This window comes from Phalacrocorax aristotelis, chromosome 5 (genome assembly GCF_949628215.1).
Source record: "Phalacrocorax aristotelis chromosome 5, bGulAri2.1, whole genome shotgun sequence".
Classification (NCBI taxonomy): Eukaryota; Metazoa; Chordata; class Aves; order Suliformes; family Phalacrocoracidae; genus Phalacrocorax; species Phalacrocorax aristotelis.
The window spans coordinates 43,927,700-43,951,429 of NC_134280.1; the positions used below are offsets into that span (position 1 = coordinate 43,927,700).

A 23,730-nucleotide genomic window follows, 5' to 3' on the forward strand; every position below is an offset into this window, starting at 1 on the left:
CCCCGGGGAGGGATGCTTCTCCGGGAGGGATGATCTTAGGGGGACGGCACCGTTCCCCCCAGCACACTGTGGCTGGGGCAGAGCCCGGAGGCCCCGGAGGGAATGTGTCCCTGACAGTCTCCCAGCTGGATGAGCCCAGCAGCCGTTCAGGCCCCGGAACCGGGGGGTGGGGGCGGGCTGAGCCCCGGCCCCGGCGCTCCCGCTCCTCCGCCAGCCCAGGCCGCCCCTCCCCGTCCCTCCCCTCCCCGCCCCCCGGGCCCAGCCGAGGCGCGCCGAGCCGAGCCGAGCCGCCGGCACCGAGCGGGCACCATGCGCCCAGGGTGAGCGCCGGGGCCGGGGGGCTGCAGGGCGCCGGGGCCGGGGCGCACCGGGACCTCGGAGCCGTCTGGGCTGGTGGGCACCGGTATACTGGGGGGGGGCGGAGGGGAGGACCCTGGGGACACCGGTGCTGTGAAGACACCGAAGCTGGCGGGGCTGAGAGGCACCGGTAAGCCTTGGGGACCCCGGAGACACCAGAGCTGGGGTTCACCGAGACTCCGGTGCAACGGTGCCGCCGAGGCTGGAGCGGCATCCGTATACCCTGGGGACCCCCGAGCTGCCGGGGGACTGCGGGGTGCACCCCTCCGGGCGGGGGGCATCCCGGAACCGGCGGGAGGGTGGGTAACCTCCTGCTCTTCCCTTCCCGTAGGTGCCCCCCGTGGCGGCTGCTGCTCGGGTTCTTTGTCCTGCTGGTCCCCGCTGCTTCCCAGGAGCCGGGTAACGTGCGCGGGATGCTGGGGAGGGGTTCCCTGCCGCTGTGCTCGTGGTCCTGGAGCCCCTCCCTGTCCTGAGGCCCCCTGTCCCCTGGGATGCGCTACAAAGGCAGCCCTGCTCCCCAGCAGGCATGGGGTCGTGTCTCCCCCCGGCCAAATGCTGCTCCCACTCCGTGGTCCCCGAAGAGAAGGGTGGTGGTGGGAGTTTCCCTCCATGCACCCCTTCAACGGCCACATCCCTCGTGGCAGCTGGGAGTGGCAGGGTTGGGGTCCTGTGTGCCCCACCTCATCAATGGGGCAGCCAGGAAGGATGCTGGGGAAATGCTGTGCCAGGCAACCCACGAGTGAGATACCTGGCTGCAATGCTCTTGGAGGCTTTACTGGGATGAGAGGGGTTTGTCTGGTCGGTTCTGGTTGTGGGACAGACGGGATGGCGTTGACCCAAGGTGGCCGTGCTCCATGTGTTAGCGGTTTCTGCCGTGCCTGCAGAAGTACTCCCCGTGACTGCATGTCCTTGGAAGCGTTGTGAATGGTAGAAAGCCTCAAGCGCGTGTCCTGGGGATGCAACACCTCCAACACCACTCTCTGGCTTTCCCCTGCCTTCAGGGCTCTGCAAAACAACCCACTCATCTTGCTCTCAAACTCCTCGTGCCCCAGGAGAGGGGATATCGGCGCTGACTCAGCTTTCCAGCCCTTCTTTCCCCACAGGATATGTGAGCCGGTTCTCCCACTGCCTGAGTGCATGAGCTGCCTGTTTTCCTGGTGAACTTTACCTCCCTGCCGGGGAAGCTTCCTCCCTGCTGCCAGGCTGGTTGAAAGCCCTCCTCCCCTTGCAGCCGGTCTCTGGATGTGTGCCCAGTATGAGGTGGCAGAGAGAGCTGTGGCTGACACAGGGAGACCCCGACCTTGCTTGCGGCTCAGGAAACCCATTTAGAAAAAGCAGCTGAGCTGCAAGTGATGATCTGAAGCCAGGTGAGGGTGAGTTTTCTGCAGGGTGATGTTCTGGTTGTCTTCTGCTTGTGCTGAGGGTTGTCAGCTTGCCAGCACACTCCGAGGCATGGCTCATGCCCCTCTCTGTCATTGTAGGCTGGGCGAGACATGTTGTTAAGTGGCTACCCAGGTACAGGCGAGCTGGAAGTCGGGCAGGCGCTGGGCTGTGAAATCAGTGGATTATTTACTGGAGCAAGGCTTTGTGTCATCTAGGAACAGCTCAGGCATGGCTGTGTGGAGGCTGGGTGGCTGGTTCACATCGTGGAGGGGAATAGAGCCGCCTCGGCAGCAGGGATGCCCAGCAGTCCCAGGGCGTGTCTGGGAACACTTGGCGAAGCTCTTGAAGTGCCCCCAGGCTGGGTTTGTGACACTGCTTTCCGTGATGTGGGTGCCTCCCTGGGGACTGTGGGAACAAAGCTCCCGTTGGAGGTCTGCAGAGATGGGAACATCATTCCCATGTGAAATCATGAATTGACTATTTTAAGTCCCTGGAGACTGTCCAGCATGGCCAAGCTGAGCTGGAGGGCCAGGAGCTGGTTTAACAGCAGTTACTTAGAGCTATTTCATGCCCTTCCCATTCCTCTCTACTCTGGTGTCCCAGCTCCCAGCATGGCGTTGGAAGTGCAGGGCTGGCCGGGACCCTTTGCCAAGCTGAAGCTGCATCCCCCCCACCTTTGAGCAGCCATGCTGAGGGACCCCAAGGAGGTTTCACATGGCGCACAGAGGGGTTAAACATTGGGGAGCACTGCCAGTCCGGTCGCTGCCCGCAGGGAGGTGCCCGTTTCACCCAGCTGACTTGGCCAGCTCCCAAAGGCAGGCTGCGAATAGGGTTTTAAAAGAATTTGCAGGAGGGTTGGTGTGGCTTTTTTCTTTCTTTTTTTTTTTTTTTTTTCCTTCCCTTGGTTCAATGTCCAAGGACTGCAGGGCCTGTTCTGCCAGCCTTCCTTTGTGATGGCTCCTGGGGAATGTTTGCTCTGAAGGCTGACATGGCATGAAGATAACCTTTCTGCTTATCTGCCTGCCTTGCAAATTTGGGGGCTTAGCTGCCTGGAGCTGGTCATACCTCTTATCACCAGATCTCTGGGATTCCTCAGCAAGGGCACGTAGCTACACAGGGGATGCTGCTGTGGGTCCAGTCCTGAAAGTGTGGGGGAATCAGGGCACACATAGGGCTGAGGGTGTCCCCCGTGCACGGGGCAGCAGCCTGGGCTGGGTCAGATGCTGGGGAAATCCCCATTCCCAGGGAGGGGGCAACCTTGGGACAGGTCTGTGGAGATGGGGGATCCTCACCAGTAGGGGTTTACAGAGCTGGCCAGGGTCACCCCAATCTGGTGGTGGAGACAGCCTGACTTCATTCATCTTTCCTCCCACTATGTTCCTCTGTATCAGTTTGGGGCTGGGATGGGCCAGTACGTCCAGGTCTTAGCTGGTCACGATGAGAAGGATGCAGGCAGCACCTGGGAAACTGAGCGACCTCCTCCTGCTGTTAAATATAGCCGGTGCCGGAGCTACTTCAAACTGGTGTAGAGGCTCGTGCCTGGTTTTATTTCCATCTTCAATGGCTCGTCGGTCTCAGTGGCTGGGATTCCTTGCAAGCACGTGCCTTCAGAGATGAAACAGGTGCCGTGCAAAGCGATTTACAGCCTGTGACTTAACTGCTTTGGCATCGGTGCCTGGGGATTTTTGACAGGTGGATCGGAGCTTTTGCAAACATTATTTTAAGAATTTATTCTAAAGACAAGGAGAAGGGCTGTGGGGAATTGGCCACAGGCAGCACCCACCAGCATGTGTTTGGCTTGGGGAGAGTTGGCACCTCTCATCTCCGACAGCATTGTTTGGCTGCTGAGGCCCCTGGAATGGGCTGGAGTAACTGGGGAGGATGCTGTGCACAGGAGGCTCTGCAGGCTCTTCATCTCCCTATCAGCTGGCATTAATTCTGTTTGCAAAAGCTTATCTGGGCCACCACTCCCTGCCGTGGGAGCTGGTGGGGAGGGAGAGCCGTCCCGAGCTGCCGGCAGCTGGAAGGATCTAAGCCTGTGGATGTCTCCCTGCAGCACTGCTGGGTGCTCCCAGGGCTCCTGGTTCATCCCCTGGCAGATGGATTGCATCCCTCCTGCCTGTCCCAAGGAGGAGGCAGTGGCGGTCAAGTGGCCCTGTTTGGATGGCACTTTGGGGTTGGAAACTTGGTTTAAAAAGAGACTGAATAGTCCTGCAGAGTGGCTGCACTTCCAGGCAGTTTTCTTCGCTTCCTTGATGCACAAGCAACCTTTTCAAGTCCCACTCCTAATTTTCTCAGTGGTTTTGCAGCATTGTACCTGGACTTGGTCCATCCACAGCATACTTCTCCCAGACCTCTGACTTGATTTTAGATTTCCACGTGGGGAAAGGGAGCAGCCCAGGTTTCCACTGGCCCTGCATGGCAGTGAGTTCCTGGGAGCTCCCTCCCCACTGGCTCATGTCCCTGGGAGGATGGAGACCTGAGCTGCTTTTCTGTGTGGCCGCTGCAAGATTCTGTACACACACTACCAGATCCCAGAGAAGTCGTGGTTCTGCTCTGAATAGCAGCCTCTTTGTGACATTGCTTCTTATTTATTTTGTCCTGCAGCTGGAATAACCTCTTCTTGCAGTGTTTATGTAGACACAATTTGGGTGCTGTTAAATAGCAAACCATGAGCACTTGGAGAAGACAGAGGAACATGTTTTGCAATCCCATTTCAAGGATTATCATAAGGCTTAAAAAAACCCAAGCAGATAACTGTTCTGCTGGGAAAGAGTCTTTTCTCTAGTGGGGGGATGTTACTGCTTCTTTTTAAGGAGGCAGGAGTGTGTGGAGCAGGGAGTGAGGACTGATCTGAAGCTGCATCCTCCTGTGAGCGTGGAACCTGCCAAGGATGCTGAGGATCTAGGCACATGGGTGACATGGCCACCACTGTTTGCAAAACAGCCTCCTGTGCAGCCCGAGGAGTGTCTCGGGGAGCTGAGGTCTGTCCTCAGTCCTTCAGGATAGTGAGAGAGGGCTGTTCTCACCCCAGCTTGTGCCATGGGATGCTGATGTTGTGTCCTCCAGCACATCTGGGGCTTGTTGCAGCAGCTCTGGCAGACGGCATAAGGGGCAACCTGTTCTTTGATGCAAGCCCAAGGCATCTCATGCTTGTTCATCTGCAGTGTTACTAATTTATGCACTCTTACTTTATCATAGAATAACAGAATGGTTTCGATTAGAAGGGACCTTTGGAGATCACTCCCAAGCCCTTGCCATAGGGGTGTCACCTGCAGGAACATCCTACACTAGACCAGGTTGCTAAAAGGCCCATCCAACCTGATCTTGAAAGCTTTGTTGATGGGACATCCACAGCTTCTCCGGGCAACGTGTTCCAGTGTCTCACCATCCTCATCAAAATAAAAGAATTTCTTCCTTATGTCCAGTTGAAACATATCATCTTTGTTTAAAACCATTGCCCCATGTCTTGTCACTACAGGCCTTGCTAAAAAGTCTCTTTCCACCTTTCTTGTAAGCTCTGTTTATATATCGAAAGGCTGCAATAAGGTCTGTCTGGAGCTTTCTTCAGGCTGAACAACCCCGGCTCTCTCAGCCTTTCTTCATGGGAGAGGTGGTTCAGCCCTTGAATCATTTTTGTGGCCTCCTCTGGACCCGTTCTTACGGCTCCATGTCTTTCATGTGCTCTGGAATATGGATCTGGATGCAGTGCTCCCATTGGGGTCTCAGGAGAGCAGAGGAGAGGGGGAGAATCACCTCCCTTGACCTGCTGGCCATGGTTTCTACCTGCTCCGACTCTGGTGTGTGGTCTTGGTTTAGGTTACCCAACCATGGACATATTCCCTTCCTTCCAAGCACTGCCTAGAGGATGGGGATCTGGGGCTCCTGTTGCCCAGCCGCATGGGAAGCCCCATGGTCCATGCTGGTGCGCAACTCAACAATGCATCCTTCCTTTGTTTCTTACTTGGGCTTCCTCCCACTGTATGGGGGCTCCCTGGTCTCCTGTGGCCGTGATGGATGGACAGGCATCCACTGTAACTAGCTCAGTAAGGCCCAAGGCTCTCCAGTTCAGTAAGGTCCATGCAGAGCCCTGTTCAGCCATGAGAGATGTACCAGGGAGACGGGTTCAAGGAGGGGTACTTGCCCCGTGTCTGGAGAGCAAAGGGAGAAGATCATCCATAGGCGACCTTCCCATGTTATTCCAACTAATGCTTCCTTGCCTCAAGAGATGCTCTGAGCTTGGGGCTGCTTTGCAGAGGGTGATATCCCTGGGAGGATGGATGGAGAGAGGGAGCTGGAGGAAACGGGAGGGAAGGTGCCATGCCATGCAAGCTGCCTGTGTGAGGCTGGCAGGGGCTGCGCACAGTTTTGCCGGCAAGGGCTTGCCTACACCTCACTGCTCCCACTGTTGGATGCATGCAGTGCCAGCTTCTCTCCCACACTGGTCTGGTCTGCAGTGACTGTTAGGGGTGATGCTCTAAGCCCTGAAATAACAATCTAAGCCAGTGTGCTGTGTCTCTTCCAAACTCTGATAGTTTACCGAGAAAATAAATTCTGGCGTTTCAGTAGAGAGTTCAAAGTGCTGAAGGAGACATCTGGGATTAAGTATCGATGTATAGCAGCAGCCCAAAGGTATGGGATTAATAAAGCATTTTAACAATCTTCTAGTGTATCTGATGACATTTGAGAAGGTGCTGGAGATGAACGCTTTCCAAGAGGATCCTGCGCATCTTTCTGGCTGCGTACGCAGCCTGGAGGCAGCATCTTCTGTGATGGATGGGGGGGGCCAGTGCTGGACTCACCTCACCCCATCGCTCCATCTCTTCTGTGCCATTGGCGGGGTGCTCTCACTGGCTTTCCAGTCCTCCAGTGACATTTCTCATCCCTTGGGAACCAACGTGTGTGGAGCAGTGGTGCTGCTGCCCTCCAGGAAGATGTGTACTGTCCTGCTGAGAGCTGATGCTCAGAGGAGGCACTGTTAGGTGGGAGGTGGTGGAGAAGAAACCTGAAACGGCTTTGGCTGATACTGAAACCCCCTGAATATCAGGGAGTGGGAGAAAGTCCCTGACTCTGTGGGTGGAGGAAGGTATGTGGTAGCAGCACATGTGTGGTTTTTGGCTTTTAATGTAGGACTTAATTAGCCTAGAGAGCTTGTTGCCAAAGATATAATTGAAGCAAGGAGCTGAACGGGATTAGAAAATGATTTGGACATTTTTTTACAGCTAATGGGGGCTTCCGACATTGCCTTACTGGGGATTTGGAGCCACTGGGAGAAATGTGAGAGCAGAGGCTGCGGGCATGGGGAGAGCTGGAGTGGGCTCAAGGGCAAAAATGTGTTGCGTTAGGTGGGAGCAAGCAAAGAGTGGAGAGGGAAGGACATGGTGGAAGGCAACCAGCAGAAACTGGGAAAGATGTGGCTGATACACTCTGGGTGCCATCTGTCTGGATTTCGGTTAATGGAGAGTTTGCTCAGGCACTTGTGAGGCCATCTCCTACGCTTGGAAGGCTTGGCTCCACTATTAATGAGCGAGAAACCTTCATTAAAGAGAAAGCCACTGGGTGTCATGTTGCAATGTTGCAGGCTGATGTCCCGCATCCTTCCCAGTTGCCAGGAGCAGGGTTGCCTCTGGGGTGAGTGGCAGCTCTGTGGCACAGCCAGTGGGTTGCCTCGGTGGTGCCAGGCGTATTTGCCAGCTCTGCCCACATAATTGCACATCTCTGTCATTCAGCATGTTTTCTGTTTCTCTGCTCTATTTCCTTCCCTGACGGTGTGTGTGAGGGCAGACCACGGGCCAAAAAACCTCAATGGCCTTGAGGCATGAACACAGCTAATAAACACTTTGGGGGTGAAGGGATGGTTCCTGCAAACCAAAAATGGGGTGGCTTTTGCCTCCCAACAAGCGTTGGGGGCTGGGGGGAGCAGGACACCACCATCACCCCTGCCGGTGGGGCTGCTCGGGGGACAAAGCTCTGGAGACTTGCTGTGCTCCCAGCTCTGACCGGCAGCACTGTTTGGCAGGAGCATCCCCAGTGCCGGGGGCTTTCTCAGTGAGCAACATCTGGTCCGGAACATCCCGTGTCTGCTGGTTTTCAGTTGAAAAGGTTGCTTTTGTGGAATTTTTATTGCTTTTTTTGGCATCGCCTCCCAACCCTTTTCTGAGATGGAAATTGGTCATTAGTGGATTTTATTGTATTTTTATTTTATTCCCAAGCTCAATCTGCTGGTTTCCTCCTCCCAGGGGACTGGAAGATCTGGCCATTCCTCTAACCCTGTTCCCAGGTTGTGGGAGGCTGTTTGAACAGCCTAGGGTGGGAATAGCATCCAGGCACCTGGATTCTGTAGCTCGCCAGCTTGCCAGCCCAGCATACCATCCCCATGCTCTTCCCACCATCACCACTGGCATAAATCTCCATCAGCTCGACAGCCCTTGAAGCTATCTCTGATTTTATAATTCATAAGTAAGCCACCTGCTTCCCCTCCAGTAAATGCTGTAGTCAGACAAATTATTTCTTCTCCAGCCTCCTTATTAGTCTGTAACTTCATTGAGTTGTGGATTGTTGACTTTTGGATAAAGAGCACCTTTTCGATAATCCCAGATGAGCCATTGGAGCTCGCTGGCTGTGCCCATGCCATGGATGGTGGCCTGGGTCCCATCCACTTTTCCTTCCAGCCTGGTGGCATTCCCAGCCCAGGCAGTGCTGCACCAGGGAGCATCTCCTGGGGAGGCAGCTCAACGAGGTCCATGTTTGATGGGGGCACGAGGCTCTGGCCGTCCCTCCTGCCAGTGGGTCCCAGGCAGCTGCTGCTGGTTTAGGGGCTCCATGTTTGTTCTGCTTTACAATAGGCAGCAACTTATTAAACAGGCAACAATGCAGGATGGGGTTTCCCCCCTTGGTGCCTGTGTGGGGACCATGCCTCTGGTGAGATGTGTGGTGCTGGGGTGTTGCATGTTCTACTGTGCCTGCTGGCAGTGGGATTAGCAGAGTGATGTGGACACCCCTCCTAAGCTCCTGTGGTCCAGGTTGGTCGAGGTGTGACGCATGCAAGTCACAGTAGCAAAGAACCCACCAATTTGTTAGGGTGAAGGTCTTCTCTTGCTCTAAACCAGCCCCCCAAGATACAAAGGTGTCTTTTTGGCTCAGTCCTTCCCCTCAGGCCCTGAATGGCTCTCCAGAGGGGCCAGGACCCTCATCTTGGGGAAACCTTGACAGGGGGCTGGGTGTGGATGGAGACCCTGGTGTCAGCCTTGGCGGTGAGCGCTTGCATGGCCAGCCTGATCTGGGGATGGCAACCACTTCTGAGGCTCCTCACCAAACCCCAGCACAGGGTCATCTCCCTGCTCCCTCCTGGGGAGCCCCCCTAGGACACCTGCCTGCTCTCAGCATCATCCCCAGGGATGGGGTACCTGTACACTGTCCCTGCCTCCCTTCAGGCAGGCGGCTGTGCTGCAGCAAGGGGAGTGGGCTTGCCCACACTTGGGACCTGTGGGTGGCACAGAGCCCCAGGACACCTTGTGTTACTCTCCCCTTATTGCCAGCGTCTCCCCAGCTGGACCCTGAAACACACAAAGGGCTTGTAGTGGCTACTGTCCCATGTGCCAGAACCATAAGCCTTCAATCCAGCATTTGTTAGCGCGTACTTGTGATTAATAACTGCTTGCCTCGCGAGATGAATTCATGCTCTGCCCTTGAGCGCTGGGCCATTTGCCCTAGGAAGACAGTGGGTGCTTTTGCAGCCAGGAGACCTCCTGTGTTGTAAGGATATTACCTCCTGCTGTGTCATGAATAGGGTTTCCCTCCCTAAAGCCCCAGCATGGAGCACATGGCATGGCCACTCCCTGGGAGATGCCAGCACCAGTGAGCCTGCTAGAGAGGCTTGATATGGGACAGGTGTGGACCCAATGGCTCAGGTCCCCGCAGCCTTATTGAGGGAGATGAACCCTTTCCAAGAGCACCCTGCACATCTCTGTGTATGCAGCCTGGAGGCAGCATCTTCTGTGATGAATGGGGGGCTGGTGCTGGGCTCTGCCTCACCCCAGGGTTCTCTTCTCTGCCATTAGTGGGGTGCTCTCACTGGCTCTCCAGTCCTCCAGCCATGTGCTTCATCCCCTGGGTACCAACATGCATGGAGCAGTGGTGCTGCTGCCCTCCAAGAAGATGTGCTTTCTCTTGCTGAGAGCTGGTGCTCAGAGGAGGCACTGATGGGTGGGAGATGGCATGGAAGAGATCTGCAATTATTTTGGCTGGTACTAAATCCCCTTGAATATCAGGGAGTGGGAGAAAATCCCTCACTTTGTGGATGGAGGAAGGTGTGTGGGTTTTTGGCTTTTAATGTAGGGCCCAATTAACCAGTTGTTATTTCTGCAGCTGCTTTGGGGACCTCTGTGCCTGGGGCTTGCAGTTAAATCTCTGCGCTGGGACAAAGCCAGCAATCTGGCCCCTAAGGGCATCCTTGGGGCATGAGGAAGCCAGGGCTGGCTCCACAGGAGCGAGTGCCGCAGCCCTGCAGTAAGCCTGGAAAGCAGCAGTCACAGGGCCACTCCTGGCAGAAGGGCGAGCTGTCCCTGCATGTCCCCATCCTGTGACCACACGCAGGCTGGCATCTTGCCTGCCAAAGCTGCGGGAGGCCAGGTTGGGGATTTGCTCTCCAGTTAGCTTTTTGCAGGGAGAGCTTGCGTTAAGCAATGCCCCTGGGGCAGGGAACAGTGATGCCCTCAGGGTGAGCTGATCTCCTCCAGTTGACCTGTCCTGGATTTCCTCTGGATGGGTTGCAAATGGGAAAGCTGTGGGAGATTTGGGCATCAGGAAGAGAAAAGGTGCCCAGAGGGAGGTTTCTAACCTCTTCCCACCAGGTAACCTGGGCACCATCTGATAAAAATGTGGTGGGTTTTTTTTTTAGCGAGCTATTGCATCTTTTTGGTGGGGGGATGGAGATGTTAGGCCATGAAGGTGGAGGATGTGTGGGTGTCCTGTCATCTCCCCCCGTGCGTGGTACCCGGTGGGCTGGGCTGCACTCTCCATCGCATTACTCAGCAAGGCAGGAGGTGGAAGAGGTTTGGTGTGTGGCATACCCTGCTTGCTGAGGTCAGCATCTGATCTTGCAGGGACTCTCTCAGAGCTGAGCTGGAGATAGCATGATTCCCTCCCAGCTGGGATGAAAGAGGGTGGTGTTCCTCGTTCCCTCTGGGTCCGATCTGGCATTGGAGCTCAGGAGCAGAGACATTGCTCGCTGGCAGCCTGCCCCAACAGCGCCCAAGGGGACGGGTCTCCTTGTGGCATCCTGCGAGACTGGGATGCCACCCTGGGTCCAGCTGGCTGCTGCTAATATTGGTGACTCTTTCCCCACCTTCTCCTCGGGCTCAGCCGAAGGAGTTAATGAAACCATTTGCAAGGGGCCCCCAGAGGCAACTGCTGGAGGTAAAAATCTTCTTTCATCTCTTTTTTTCTTTTCCCCTGCTAATTGCAGAGTTGACATCGTCCGCTCTCATGAAAGGCTCTTTTGTCGTCTGGGTTGCTGGGCAAAACCCAGGCTTGGCAGCAGGTTGCAAGACCTGGGTCTGCCTCCTGCACATCCCTCTCCTGTGGCAGGTAGTGAAATGGCTCTTTCAATGACACCAATGTCCCTCCCTCCCTGGCTCCCATGTAAAAAAAAAAAAACAAAACAAAAAAAACCAACAAAAACCTTACAAAACCCCCTCCTTTTAGCCAACGGTTCCCGATTTTCACCCTGGTTCCACCTCGCGAGCAGAGGGAAAGGTCAGGCAGTCTAGACGCTAATCCGTCAAGTGTTGTATTTCTTTGCCTGTGGGTGTCCTAGCAACAGGATTAATGCCACAGTGTAAGGCGGACATTGGCTAGGTCCTCTCCATCCCAGGCCAGTGGTCCGGATGCATGCCGCTCTGCGTGGCCGGGCAGGGGGAAGAGGTGGGCTGGGCTCTGCGGCCAGCCCCGGCCCTGCTCCCTGTGCCTGCCCCAGCTCTGCTGGTGCTTACCTTCAGTCCAGTGATGGGGAAATTTGGGAGACAGGTAATAAAACAGGCTTATGGATGTTTCAGCTGGCCCATGTCCATCCAGGGGTGGGTGGGTCAGTGGTGAAGCATCTCTGCCCCCAGACTGACACCAAGCCTGGTTTGGGGAGCACACTGGGGTGGGATGCTCCGTGGTTGCACCAGCTCCACCGTGGCCTCACTTGAACCTTGGGCAGCCCACATCACTGTAAATATGACTTTCACGGTGGAAACAGGCCTCCCAGTACATCTCCTGTATCCCAGCACTTGGGTCCCCCACATCCGTAATGCTCTGGCTGTGTGAACAGTCACTGTGCAGGGTTTGCTGTTAAGCTACCAGCATCCCTCTAGCTTTGGGGTGTTGCTGATGTGATTTGGACTGGTGAACCGCAGTTGTGCGAACACCAGAAAAAACCATTGTGCTTGGGTAGGGAGTAAAAATGTTTCCCATTTCTTTAATTTTGCTGTTTAATCTTTTTATCACACTGTTGCTGTTCAATCTCTTGATGACCCCGCTTTGCTTCTGAGTATTGCTGGTGATGCTTCACCGCCCGTGCTAGCACCTGGCACCTGAACATCTGGTGGGCGGTACCCCAGTGGGTACCACAGGGTGTTGGTGGGTGCCATGCAGCCAGAGCTGGCAGTTGGAGCCTCCATGTACGTGGCACGGGGAAGCTGCCCACTGATAACATTGTCCCGTTTTAATTTTTAAGCCATTCTTCTACTTTCCCTGTGGTCGGCTCTGGGGTTTCTCCTGCCCTCCCTTCCTTACAGAGGGGCCAATGAGCATTTCCCTGCTGAGCTGTGCAAGCCTTTGCCCCTTCCTTGCTACCTCCCCTATCCCATAGTGCTCCCATATCCCTGAAAAGAGGGGTGCAAATCAACCCCCTCTGGTCAAAAGTAGTTTAAAGAGCAAAATCTGGGTTTAATCTTTGTCCTGTGGTCATGTCGCTGCTCCAGCCACGTGAGCAATGGAGAGGAGCTGGAGCTGGCCAGTTACCAGTGCAACCCTGGGAGCTCCTCCAGGCTTCAGCATCCTTAAAAGTGGGGTGCTGATCTTCTGGTGGGGCTCACCCTTGGAGGTGCTGGAGCCTCCATGCTCTGGCAGCCAGCTTTCCGCCCTGCAAGTGGCCACACGCTTTAATTAGGCGAGGGGCTGGCAGGGCTCCAGGGTTGGGAGAAGGGGAGTTTCGTTCCCCGCAAAGCCTAGCTGAGCACTATGGGGACAGGCTGGAGCTTGTCCAGAGTCCCATAGAGTAACTCCTCCTGCCTATGTAGGTTTTTTTTTTTTCTGCAGCTGAGATGGATTAAGTGGGGTTTTAGGAGCGGTTTCTTTTCTCTTGGGTGCTTAAAACAACAACAAATAAAAACCCACCCCAGAGAAACAGGCTGGTGACGCTGCAAGGAAGGAAAGATGTTGCTCTACTGATTTATGGGGCTTTTTTTATCTTTACAGGTCACTGCTAGCATTTGTGGAATTGGCCTCGCTGCAGGAAAAACTGGTTTCCAGCTTTCCTGTTAGGAAGAAACTTCTGCGATCGTGTAATTAAAACGCAGAAGAAAAAAAAAACCAATAAATCCCAGAGCAGCTAGTTGTGGTGCTTGTAGCCGGGTCCTTTGGCGGCTGTGCATGTCCCTTGCCTTGCTCTGTCCTTGGCTGTGCTGCCTGCAGCTTGTGGCAGAAAAAACCCTTTTTTTTTCCCCCTTTTTGGTCTTTCTGCCTCATGCACCACCCTGCAAAAGCAGAAAAAGAATCCACATTTTGACATCGGGGGTGTTTCAGTCCATTCTGAGGTAGGTTCCAGCATTTTTCATCACCTTATCTGAGCTGGTGGCGGCACCGGGCTGGACTCCTGGTGGGCTGGGGATGTTGGAACCATGACTGTCTTGATTCCATAAATGAGAAGTGGTGGGTCTGACTCATCCCTGTTACAGCCCCCTTGCAGTGGGCAGCAGGGCAATGGCTGCCTGCAGTGGCTCGTCCCAGGGGTCCAGGGTCCTCAGGGACACCTGAGTTTTTTAGGAGGGAAGGAAAACCATGCCTCTGTGGGATTATTTATTTTTTTGCAGTTTTCTCTCTGCTACCAGGCTGAGAAAGAATGTGCTGTGTAGATTTGGATATCTGGGAGGTGAATATTTTTTCACCCTGGGTTGTGATGGGTACTGCTCACTCAAGAGGATGGAAAAGACTCCCTGCTATTTGGGGCACCTTGAACCCCAAGCATGGCCACCAGGATCAAAACCATCCTTAATAGCATTGTCTTTTAGGGATGACTAAAAGGAGGTCCCTGAATGACGTACCCCTTGCAGATTGCCCAGCCTTTCAGCCCGCCCCCCCTTTGAACCCTGTGGTATGTGAATTTTTGCTGGTGTCAGAGGGTCGGGGCAGCAAAATCCCTCCCGGTTAAAGAGTGGGAATACCAGTGTGTGCAGCTTGGGATAATTACCAGTTGTCAGCAAAACAATAGTGGCATTGTAGGGCAGGGGCGAAGCGAAAGGGCCCGGTCTTGAGCGTAATGTTACTTTTCTATTTAGGTTGCCATAGTCTTTGCTGAGAAATGGCCCTATTCTCCCTAATCCTCCTCTTCAGGCATGCCTGCTGGTTTTTTTTTTTTTTGTGTGGTTTGGGTTTTGGTTTATTTTAACCCTTATCGTCCCAGAAAACAGCTTGTGGTGACCTGTCTCTGTGGTGCTGTGCTGTGTGGCTGTCCTCAGCTGGTGGTGGTGTGCCAGTGGGCTGGTCGGCTTTGCTTTGGGATTCTGAAGCCAAGGACAGTGCCTCCCCCCCGCCCCGCCCCGGCACCGTCCCTCTGCTCAGGAGGGGCAAGCCTGCTCCTGAATCCCCATCCACATAAGAGCAGGAACCCAATTAACCCCCCATCCTTGTTCTTGACATCTGTCACATTATATGCGGTATAATTTGTCAACTGATGGCTTTTGGTTCCCATCTCCTGCTTGTACTGAAGACTAGTAGATCTCTCACCCAGTGTGTTTGGTTGTTTGGAAAAGGATGGTGTGTTTTCTGGCCTCATCCATGTCTGGTTGGCTTTCCCTAGTGCTGAAGAAAGCTAAGATATTGTCTCCGCTTGCATGCAGCAGCGAAGTAGCCACTGGCAACATCAACCTGTTTGACCCTTTTAATGTCTCCAGTGGTGCTTGGACTTTCTCAAAAGATCTAAATTTTGCTGCTTAAATACTTTCTGTTCCAGTGGAGACACAGACTGTCATCCTGGTAGGGAGCAGGGGATTTCAGCCTTGGCTGTCAACAAGTTGTCATCGCTCAATGTAATTTCAAGGCTTTCGACTGATCTGTTTTTTCTTTAGTGTTGGGACATGTGCAGTTTGGCAAGTTCAAGGGCCACATGACGGCCCCTGTTTAAGTGGCCCTTCTTTAGTGCTGGGACATGTGCAGCTGGGTAGGTTCAAGGGCCAGAACAGATGGCCCCTGTTTAAGTTGCCCTTCGTCCAGGCTGGTAATGAAGGCATTAAATAGCTTTGACCCCCACATCCACCACGAAAAGGTCTGCTGGGCATCTTGCCCCCTTGTATCCTCCCACCTGAGGGAACCGAAAGCCATGACGAGGTCTGGCATGAAGTGCAGTGCCCAGCAGACAACCCTGGGTTGGGGTGGGATGACAAAGCAGGATGGCCAAGCTCGGCAACCTGGTGCAGAGGAAACTTTGGAAAGAGCAGGGAAAAGATGCCAAAGTCACAGTACAGGCAAACTATTGTCTGAGGAGTGCAGAGAGGTGGAAGGACCACAGAGCAGACAAGGAGTCTTATTACAAGCACAGCCGGGGGCTTCCAGAGGCTCCAAGCTAAACAAAGTCCCCGGCGCTGCAGGGGGCAGCGCTGACAAGACCGAGGCTGGTTGGATGAGCGGTAGATTGCAGCTGAAGTCCAAAACCAAAAACCCCTCCCGGATCCCTCTTTTCCTTTCCATTCCCTAGCAAAATAGCATTTCTCGCCACCTGGCCCCACAGCAACTGCATGAGCTTGGATTTTGTTCGCTGCAAGCCGTGTTGAGGATGAGGTTAATGAACTGCCGGGTGGGTTTGTGGAGAGGCTTTCTAAAGCATCCACAAGCTGTGGCAGTTGCCTCTTGCAACAGCACGGACCGGCTAGCACCCGGCATCCCGGCTCGCGGCAGATGCAGGATGGATGCTGTACCGCTCCATCATAGCTTCAGGTACTAATTGATTTGGCAGCTCTTCTGTGTTTTGTATGGTGAATTACATGGGTTTTTTTGTTTGTGGGGTTTGTTTTTTTTTTTTTAGCTGCGTTGGTATTTTCCTCTGTGCTAAAGTCCTGAAAAACAGCTAGGAATGGGCAACTCCCAGCTTTTGTCTTTCAGCCTTCAAAGCTTGTGCAGGGTTACCCTCCAGCAGCACTCCTTGACATCGGCAGCTTAACATCCTGGCACGGTGCAGCATGCAAGCATGGTCGAAGGGTGGGCAGGGTGTCCCACAGGCCCTTTCCCAGTCCCTCTTGGTGCCCAACCCTCTCCACAGCTGTGAATATGCTCATGGTAGTCATGTCCTGAAGTTTTGCCCTTCATTGGCTTCTCTGTTGCATGATGCTGCAAGACTTCATTTGAGCTCCGGGACAGGCATGCCCACCTAGGTAGCTTGTCCTTCTCTTCTGTCCTTTGCTTTGTGCAAATGAGCAGGTTACGAAGGCATCGAGTTGGCTCCTAAACCCTCTATCCCAGCCCTAATCTCCCCTCATCCCGCAGTACAGCATCTGTCCCACAGCACAGCATTCGTCTGCGAGCCACGATGCCAAGTGCATTGGTCTCCCTGTATTTCTAGATAAATAGGTGTCTGGGAACAGGGATTTGCTCCCCAGCCATGGACCTGCTCAGTCCCTTGCAGAGATGGGAACTGACCCCCCGTCCAATAACCAGGATAGCCTGCCGTGCCTGCCCAGACAGTGGTTGTGGGCACTGCTAGAGTCCCCTTGGCTGCATGCCTGGGCAGGAATGCCAGGAACATGATTGAAATTCAGGGCTTCCAAAGAGTGTGGCTCCCAGGCTGAGCTGGGACCATGGTGAGGGGTGAGGGGGGGTGGTATGAGTCTTCCCCCTCCAAGGAGCAATTAGTCTTCAAGGTGATTTATTAACACAGTGGAGGATGAGTGAGGGGGTCGCATTCCTTCCCTCACCTCCCCTTGCCTTATCTCCAGGCTGTCGGGGCTGTCGGTCAGCCCCGGAGGGAGGCAACTGATAGGAAGCAGAGCCGGTGGCCCCTGCGGAGGCAAGGCTGGGGTGGGGGGGTACTGGTGGTGGGGCTGGGGAATACAAGTCTCACCAAGCTCACCTTGCATTTTATAGACCTTGTACTTTTTAAAGACCTCCCTTGGGTTTGGCTGTGCCTGGAGGGTGATGAACCCTCTCCACCATCCAAACCCTGGGGTGGCCAGAGCACCTCACGGGGTGGCCAAAGTCACCCCAGCCCCAATTCTCTGCCCCCACTACCTTGTCCTCCTGCACATGCAGATGGGGGAAAAGAGGACACCAGCATCTCTTAGCTGTGCCTTCTCCAGCTTGGGGCTCCCGGTCGTCGCTGGAGGGTAACGACTTACAAGGCAAACTCAGGATGCTTTCTTGAGTCCCAAGCTGCCCCTTGGCACACTGTTCCCTGAGGGCTCGACCCCTGCGGGCATTTTTAGCCACACTTGGAAAGAAGGTTGTTTGCTTTGCTCATTGCTTGCCCTGCCTGCTGCCGTTGACCACGTTATTTCCCATGAGGGCTGACAAAAATATTCCTTAGATGAGTAGGATAGATGCCCTGGTGCAGTGGGTGCCTTCATCTGTGCTCAGTTTGGGAGCAGGAGGAGCATGCAGGTAATGGTGGGGGTCTGGGCACGGCTGCCCTTCTTCCTCCCCAGGGTTATTTGATGGCTCCTTGAGGCAGTCATGACATTTTCAGGGTTTATCTTATCGAGGAATTTGCTGGGAGGATGTTTCTGGCTCTCCATGAGTAAATATTTAGGAACGCTGCAGTCCCGGGGGCTCGGTGATGTTATGAAGCCGGGGGCGGGGGGAAACATTGGCCCAGAGGCAGGCCCCAGCAAACTGGCACCTGCATCATTTTTGGGGCTGTGATGGGTGCTGTCACTCATGCCGGCTCAGCCTCTGTGCATCCCTGTCCCCAGCCCCTGCCTTCCTCTCTCCTTGGCTGAGCACCCATCCATGGGCCGGGTCCCACTGTCTCACGAGGGGCCATCTCTGCATGGGAGGTCAGCAGCTCGGGATGTGGTAATATCCTCAGCGTGTGTCTTGATGAGGGCCTTTTAACTGTTATTTGGGCTTTTAGATGAAGAACAGATTAAAATCCCAAACATCGATAGGATTTATAGATACCATCTGCCGCTGACAGTCACTGAATTTTTCTGCTTGGTGCATGAGTGCTCCCACCTCCAGCATTTTGGCTGTGCTGGTGTCAAGGTTTCTTTCCTTCCTTCCTTCCCCAGCAGCGTTCACGGAAGAGGAGATGTACGAATGGGGCACCAGCATTGGTCTCAAGTGCTTTCTCTGCTGTGGTTTTGTGCTCTTTTGAGGTGGATTCTTTCTTGAACACCCTATGGCAATGTTGCCATCGCTGGTGGTAATCCAGCAAGCTTTCAGCAAGCTGCTGAAGTGCTGGTGGGCTCTGGAAAGGTAGTGGGACTGCAGTGTGTTTGCATCCTGGGGCCGACCCCAGACATCCTTCCTGCTGGTCCCAGGGGGCTATTTCATGGAGTACCCCCCAACACAATGCTGTGTGTGTGTCGGTGTGGCTGCTACAAAGGGACTAGGGACATTTTTAGTGGTGGTCAAAAGCAAGAGGCAATTTGCAGCCATCCTGCCTGCAGGCTGAGGGAAGTTGGGGCTGGACTCAGCAAACAGAAAATGGGTAAAAATAGCCTGGTAATGGGTGAATTTGTTAATTAAAGCCCCCAGTTGCTAAGGGAGGCTCCCTGGGAGCTGTGCCATGGGGATGCTGTGAGCTCCATCCCTCTCCAGCTCCAGGGATGCATGGCTGGGTAGGGGGATGCCCTGGGGACTCTTTCCCTCCATGGCTCAATTTCTTGGTAGTACGATCCGCTGTTGGCATTAAAGCTTTTTCTGCAGCTCTGCTTAATCTTTTTGGGCTCAAGGCTTCTCACTTGGGCCATCTCGGACCCAGGCTCCCCCACTGGTTTGCGGAGACCTTCCCTTGAGGTGAGAGCAGGGGGTGGAAGGTCACAACTCCCTGCCTGCACTCTGTCCAGTGGCACGCTGCAAAAAGCGCTGCCGGTCCCTGCCCAGACCTCAGTGACCTCTGGGCTTATGGCCAGGATAGGCCACTGGGATGGGTTGTCACCCCTGATGGGGTGCAGCAAAATGGGTCTCCTGAGGATACTTCTGCACTCTCTTCGGCCTGAGGCTCCCTCTGCTGTCTGTCTGCCTGTCCATCTCTGCCTGCCTGGTTCTTGGGTTCATGGCTGGGGCGGGGTCCCCATCCCCTCCCAAATGCTGAGGGGAGAGCAACCTGGAGCTGCCCCCAGTGACAGCTCAGGACGTGGGTTGGGGATGTAGCACACACTGCAAAGCCAGGTTTGTGTGCTCATGCCCAGGTTTGCCGTCCCCAGCCACCGCCGCGGGCTGCTCCCCAGGCACAGCGGACATGCATGGCTGGGTCACTTGAAACCCACTCACTCAGCCCCACTTCAGCCCCTAAACAATAACATCGTTATTCTTTAACCACTGATGGGGTGCTGCAGGTCTGAAACCCATGTGAAAGGCTTTTTTTTCCTCTTTTTTTATATTTTTTCTTTTTTTTCCTCCTTTTTTCTCCTTTGTTCCCTCCCTCTTTGTTCCTCTCTTTTTTCCATCTCTCTTTTTTGTCCTCTCTCTCTTTTTGTGCACTCCTCCCCCCTTCCCTTTTTCCCTTTCTCTTCTCCTTTCCCCTCCCCTCTCTTTTTCCCCCTTCTCTTTTCTTCTCGGACAAGACTGAGCCCACAGTGAGCAAGGCAGCCTCATCCCCCTTTTCCAGAGGGACCAGGCTGCGCCAGCAGATGGCGGATGGCAGTGGGAACATGCAGCCAGCCTGTTCAGGAGGGAACTGGGACCAGATTGAGGATCCAGTTTTGCTTTTAAAGAAGTGCAAGGTCATGATGACCTTCCGGCAGCATCCCCTGGAACATGCAAACTGCTTTTTGGGAGCCTTTAGCCTAGAGGAGGCTAAAACAAGGGGTTTCCTCTGCTCTGCCAGCAAACCAGCTGCCATGGCTTCTCTTCAGGGAAATAACTTCTCCAAAACATTTCACCAGCTGGTACATTCCTTGTCTCTGCCCAGCGCTTGGTCAGTGGCAGAGCTGGGCACCCTGTGTTGGGATGCCCTAGTGCCACCAGGCCACTCTCTGAGCCCTTATTTTGGAAATCCCTGATCCCTTACTTTGGGATGCCCAGCCCTGGCTTCTTCCCCAGGAGCTGCTGGCATGAAGGTGTGCAGTGAAACGAACATCATTGACTTAATGAGGGCTGGCGGCAACAGTGCTGTACATGGGGAGGTCCCGCAGGATTGCGGCTTTGCTCTGTTCCGCTATCATGAGCTGCCTAATCCCAGCAGAAGAGAGAAATGGGATATTTTTTTTTCTGGCTGGGCATCATGTCTGCACACGCTTGGGGTACCCCAGCATGGTGCTGCTGCTGAAACCTTCCTTGTTGAGATGAGGCAGCTCATCGGGTCTCATGATACTCCCCCCTGGCTCTGGGAGCTTCCTTGGGGATGCTGTGTGACTCTGGAGTGTTTGCATTGCATCCCTGCTGCAGGCTGTCACCCCATTTATCTCCCCCCAATTTAGGGGAGAGGCCATGGGAACACCAAGCTTTTCTGTCTGTCCTCCCCACCAGTGGGAGAGGAGCAGCAGTCACTGGCATCCCTCTCAGATGCACCCAGGATGCAAGGGAGGTGCCGCACCCTGCCGGGATGCTGCACTGTCACCCCAGGGGAACAGAGCTGGCAGCAGGATCCCATCCAAACATGCTGGGGCGGGTTGGAAGGCTGGCTCCTTTCATCAGGTTGATGGGAGCACATGGGCTTCAGGAGGGCCATATGGAAACTCTGACATATGAACAAAAACGCATCCCACATTTGATTAGTTGTGGGCTGTTACACAACACGCACCCCTAACAGCACCAGTCATAGGGCAAGCCTATTAACAACAGCTACTTTGCTGTGCCAGCTGCCATTTTAAGGGGAAAACTTACCCCTTTCACTTAAAAAGTAGCATGAGAAATGTTGCATAAAGCAAAACAGACATCTAGGCATTTGTTTCAGTTCTTTTCCTGAATATCTTTAAACTGGAGCATCAGGAGAGCTGCATCCCTTTCCACTCTGTGTTGTGAGACCACATTACCACAGAATGTGGCTTTCCCAGCCATGCAGCATCCTGGCTAGGGGAAGCCGAAATTGTCACCTCTCTCAGTGTCCCTTCTCTGGGACACTTTTTGAGCCACGAAGGTGACTTGCCCCGTGTCATGAAAAGAACAGCATGGCAGTGTGGTCCATGGGTGTGCTGCATCCCGGCAGGGGACCGGGGACTTGGTGGACCTCAGGGATAACGGCTCATCATCTCCAGAGCTGGGCACTGTTGAGGTGGGGATATGGGCTGGATAAGTGGATTTTGGGTGATTTTTTTTTAAGCTGGGGTGAAGAGTGACTGAATTTTTGGGGGCATGGGAGAGTGCCAGTGCTGCCCAGGGGAGATTTTCATCCTGGCTTCAGTAAAACTCAAGAATTCAAGGTTACAATTACTCAGACCTCCTGGCTTCCAGACATCACTGGTGTGTGATGCTTGTTTTATGGGGGCGATCACAACTGCTCCCCTTGCCATCCTGAGACAGCACCTGGGGGGTCTTGGCCCTGTAACCAAGCCGGGAAAGTGGCTCCAAAGTACTTCTGACTTTTGAAACTTTTTGTGTTTCTGGCCAGTGGAAATCTTGGAAATGTTTTCTGAATTTTTTTCCCCTCCTCATTTGGTTTTCCTCTGAGGTTATAACCTTACCCTGAGACCTGGAGGGGGGCACTTCTGTGTCCTACTGAAGATGAACATTCATGGGGACAGTGTCCATGTATGACCCCCCCATGTATGGCTCTTGACACCGGAAATTTAACCACAGCCACCAAGCAGGGAGAATTTAGGATTTTCTGGGCAGGAAGGAGTTAAAAAGCTGGCAGCAGCAGCTGGGACAGGGAGCAGGGTGCGTCTGAGGGCTGGCTTGGCTCCCGGAGGTTTTGGGGGGCTCAGGTGGGTCCCCAGCTGGGTGGTGGGGTCCCCAGGGGGCTGTGCCGGGTGTGAGGAGGCTGGCGCTTGGGAGAGGAGGGTTTGGCAGGGCCAGCAGCACGGCCACTCCTCCTGCTTTGCTCCGGTTTGAAGGGTCGTGTGCCGGAGCCGGGGAGGAGAGAGTGATGTGAGCGTTCCAGGAGTCGGGGCAAAACTCCTGCCTCTTCCCTCTTTCCCTCCTCTGGCCTCTGTGTTTCGTCCTCTGAAGCTTGTTTTCCCTTCCTAATGGCCCCAGCCCCACCTCGCCTGGGGTTTTTGCTCCTTCTGGCTTGCTGCTTTTCCTCATCTGAAATGCAGCTCCTGGACTGGACTTGGGGCAGCAGGAAGACTACGGGAAGCCCGGCGGCACCCGGTGAAGGAAGCACAGTGCCGCAGCCGCTTGCCTCTGTGACAGCCACCACCCCCAGCGCGTCCCCAGGGATGTGGGCTGGGCAGGTGGTGGGGGACATCACCACGCCACAACACCAGGACCCGGATCCCAGCACAGCAGCACCTGAAGGCAACCGAACCACAGCCGAAAACACCAAGCAGTGGGTCAGGAATGTCACAGAGCTGGTGGAGAGCATGGCATGGCCAAGCATCACTCCTCCCCACAGCACGTCACCTGCCCCTGGCCAGGATGTGGCCAGCAGCTCCACTAAGGACCTGTGGCTCCTGGGGACAGGGACCACTGAGGACCCACAGCTCCTGGGGATGGGGACCACTGAGGACCCACGGCTCCTGGGGACGGGGACCGCTGAGGACCTGCGGCTCCTGGGGATGGGGAGTGCTGAGGACCCACAGCTCCTGGGGATGGGGACCACTGAGGACCTACGGCTGCTGGGGACAGGGCACCCCACAGCGGTGGGTACACAGGTGTCCTTGCAGAGACCGGCGGGTCCCCAGCCAGGTAGTGCCCCTTTCCCTTTCTCATCAGGTGGTGATACCCACAAGCAGGTGGTTCCGGCCTGGGACCCCACAGTGCAAACGCCCCGACGCCACCACGGAGCACCGCCCACCCCACCGAACCTGCGGCACAGCCACTGGGGGCTGGCGCTGGCTGGCGTGAATGGGAGCCGAAGCCCTCCTTTGCTTAACAGGAGGGTGGCTAATGGTGTGGATCCTCCTCTTGCTGATAACTCTGGTCCTCGCGAGTTTGATTTACTAACTGCTGCTGCGCGACTCTATGGTAGTGGCACGGGGCTCGCATACTTCTTACCCAGACTGTTGCCGCCAGCTGGCCGTTGCCTGCCTATCCCAACCCACCTGCACTTCTGCAGCGTGCTGGGCACCGACCATTTCAGATTACCAAATTACCTCCGCCACAGCAGCGAGGCAGAAATTCGGGCAGCTTTGCATGAGTGGGAGGGGCTGCTTGAACCACGGTGCCATCGCTACGTGGAGTGGTTTCTCTGCTTGCTCCTGCTCCCTGGGTGTAGCGCCTCGGTCCTTGTAACCCCCCCGCCATGCCAGGGCTTCTGTGAGGCCGTCAGAGACCAATGTTGGACCCACTTGGCCAGTGGGCACCTGCCTCTGCCTTGTGATGCTCTCCCCAAGGAGGACGAAGGGTATTCTTGTGTCTTTATTAATGCTTCTGCAGGTAATGTGGCTGGGTGATGTGTGTGTGTGTGCCTCCCCTCCCCAAGCTCCCCCATATTTTTAGGCGCCTAGGAATGCTTCTGCCTTGTCCCCA

General features: G+C 54.8%; 1 protein-coding gene and 1 long non-coding RNA gene across 8 annotated transcripts in view; both read left to right on the top strand.

Moving 5' to 3' along the window:
• Positions 1-218: 218 nt before the first annotated feature.
• Positions 219-23,730, top strand: part of COL18A1 (collagen type XVIII alpha 1 chain) — a 41,379-nt gene continuing 17,867 nt past the window's right edge. For 4 of the 6 annotated variants that reach the window (XM_075094184.1, XM_075094185.1, XM_075094186.1 and 1 more), the window contains exon 1: positions 22,141-22,947. In XM_075094184.1, coding sequence (XP_074950285.1) covers positions 22,284-22,947 — 664 coding nt within the window. In that variant the 5' untranslated portion in view covers positions 22,141-22,283. Of the gene's footprint in view, positions 321-688; positions 757-22,136; positions 23,638-23,730 lie in introns of those variants that run through there. The other 2 variants (XM_075094188.1, XM_075094183.1) reach the window with 2 other exon arrangements.
• LOC142057695 (uncharacterized) lies at positions 770-8,244 on the top strand. 2 transcript variants are annotated; one of them, XR_012660719.1, is made up of 2 exons: positions 770-1,730; positions 6,409-8,244. It is a non-coding gene; the product is annotated as an uncharacterized LOC142057695 (long non-coding RNA). The 2 variants fall into 2 exon arrangements; XR_012660718.1 differs by having other exon boundaries at positions 770-1,724.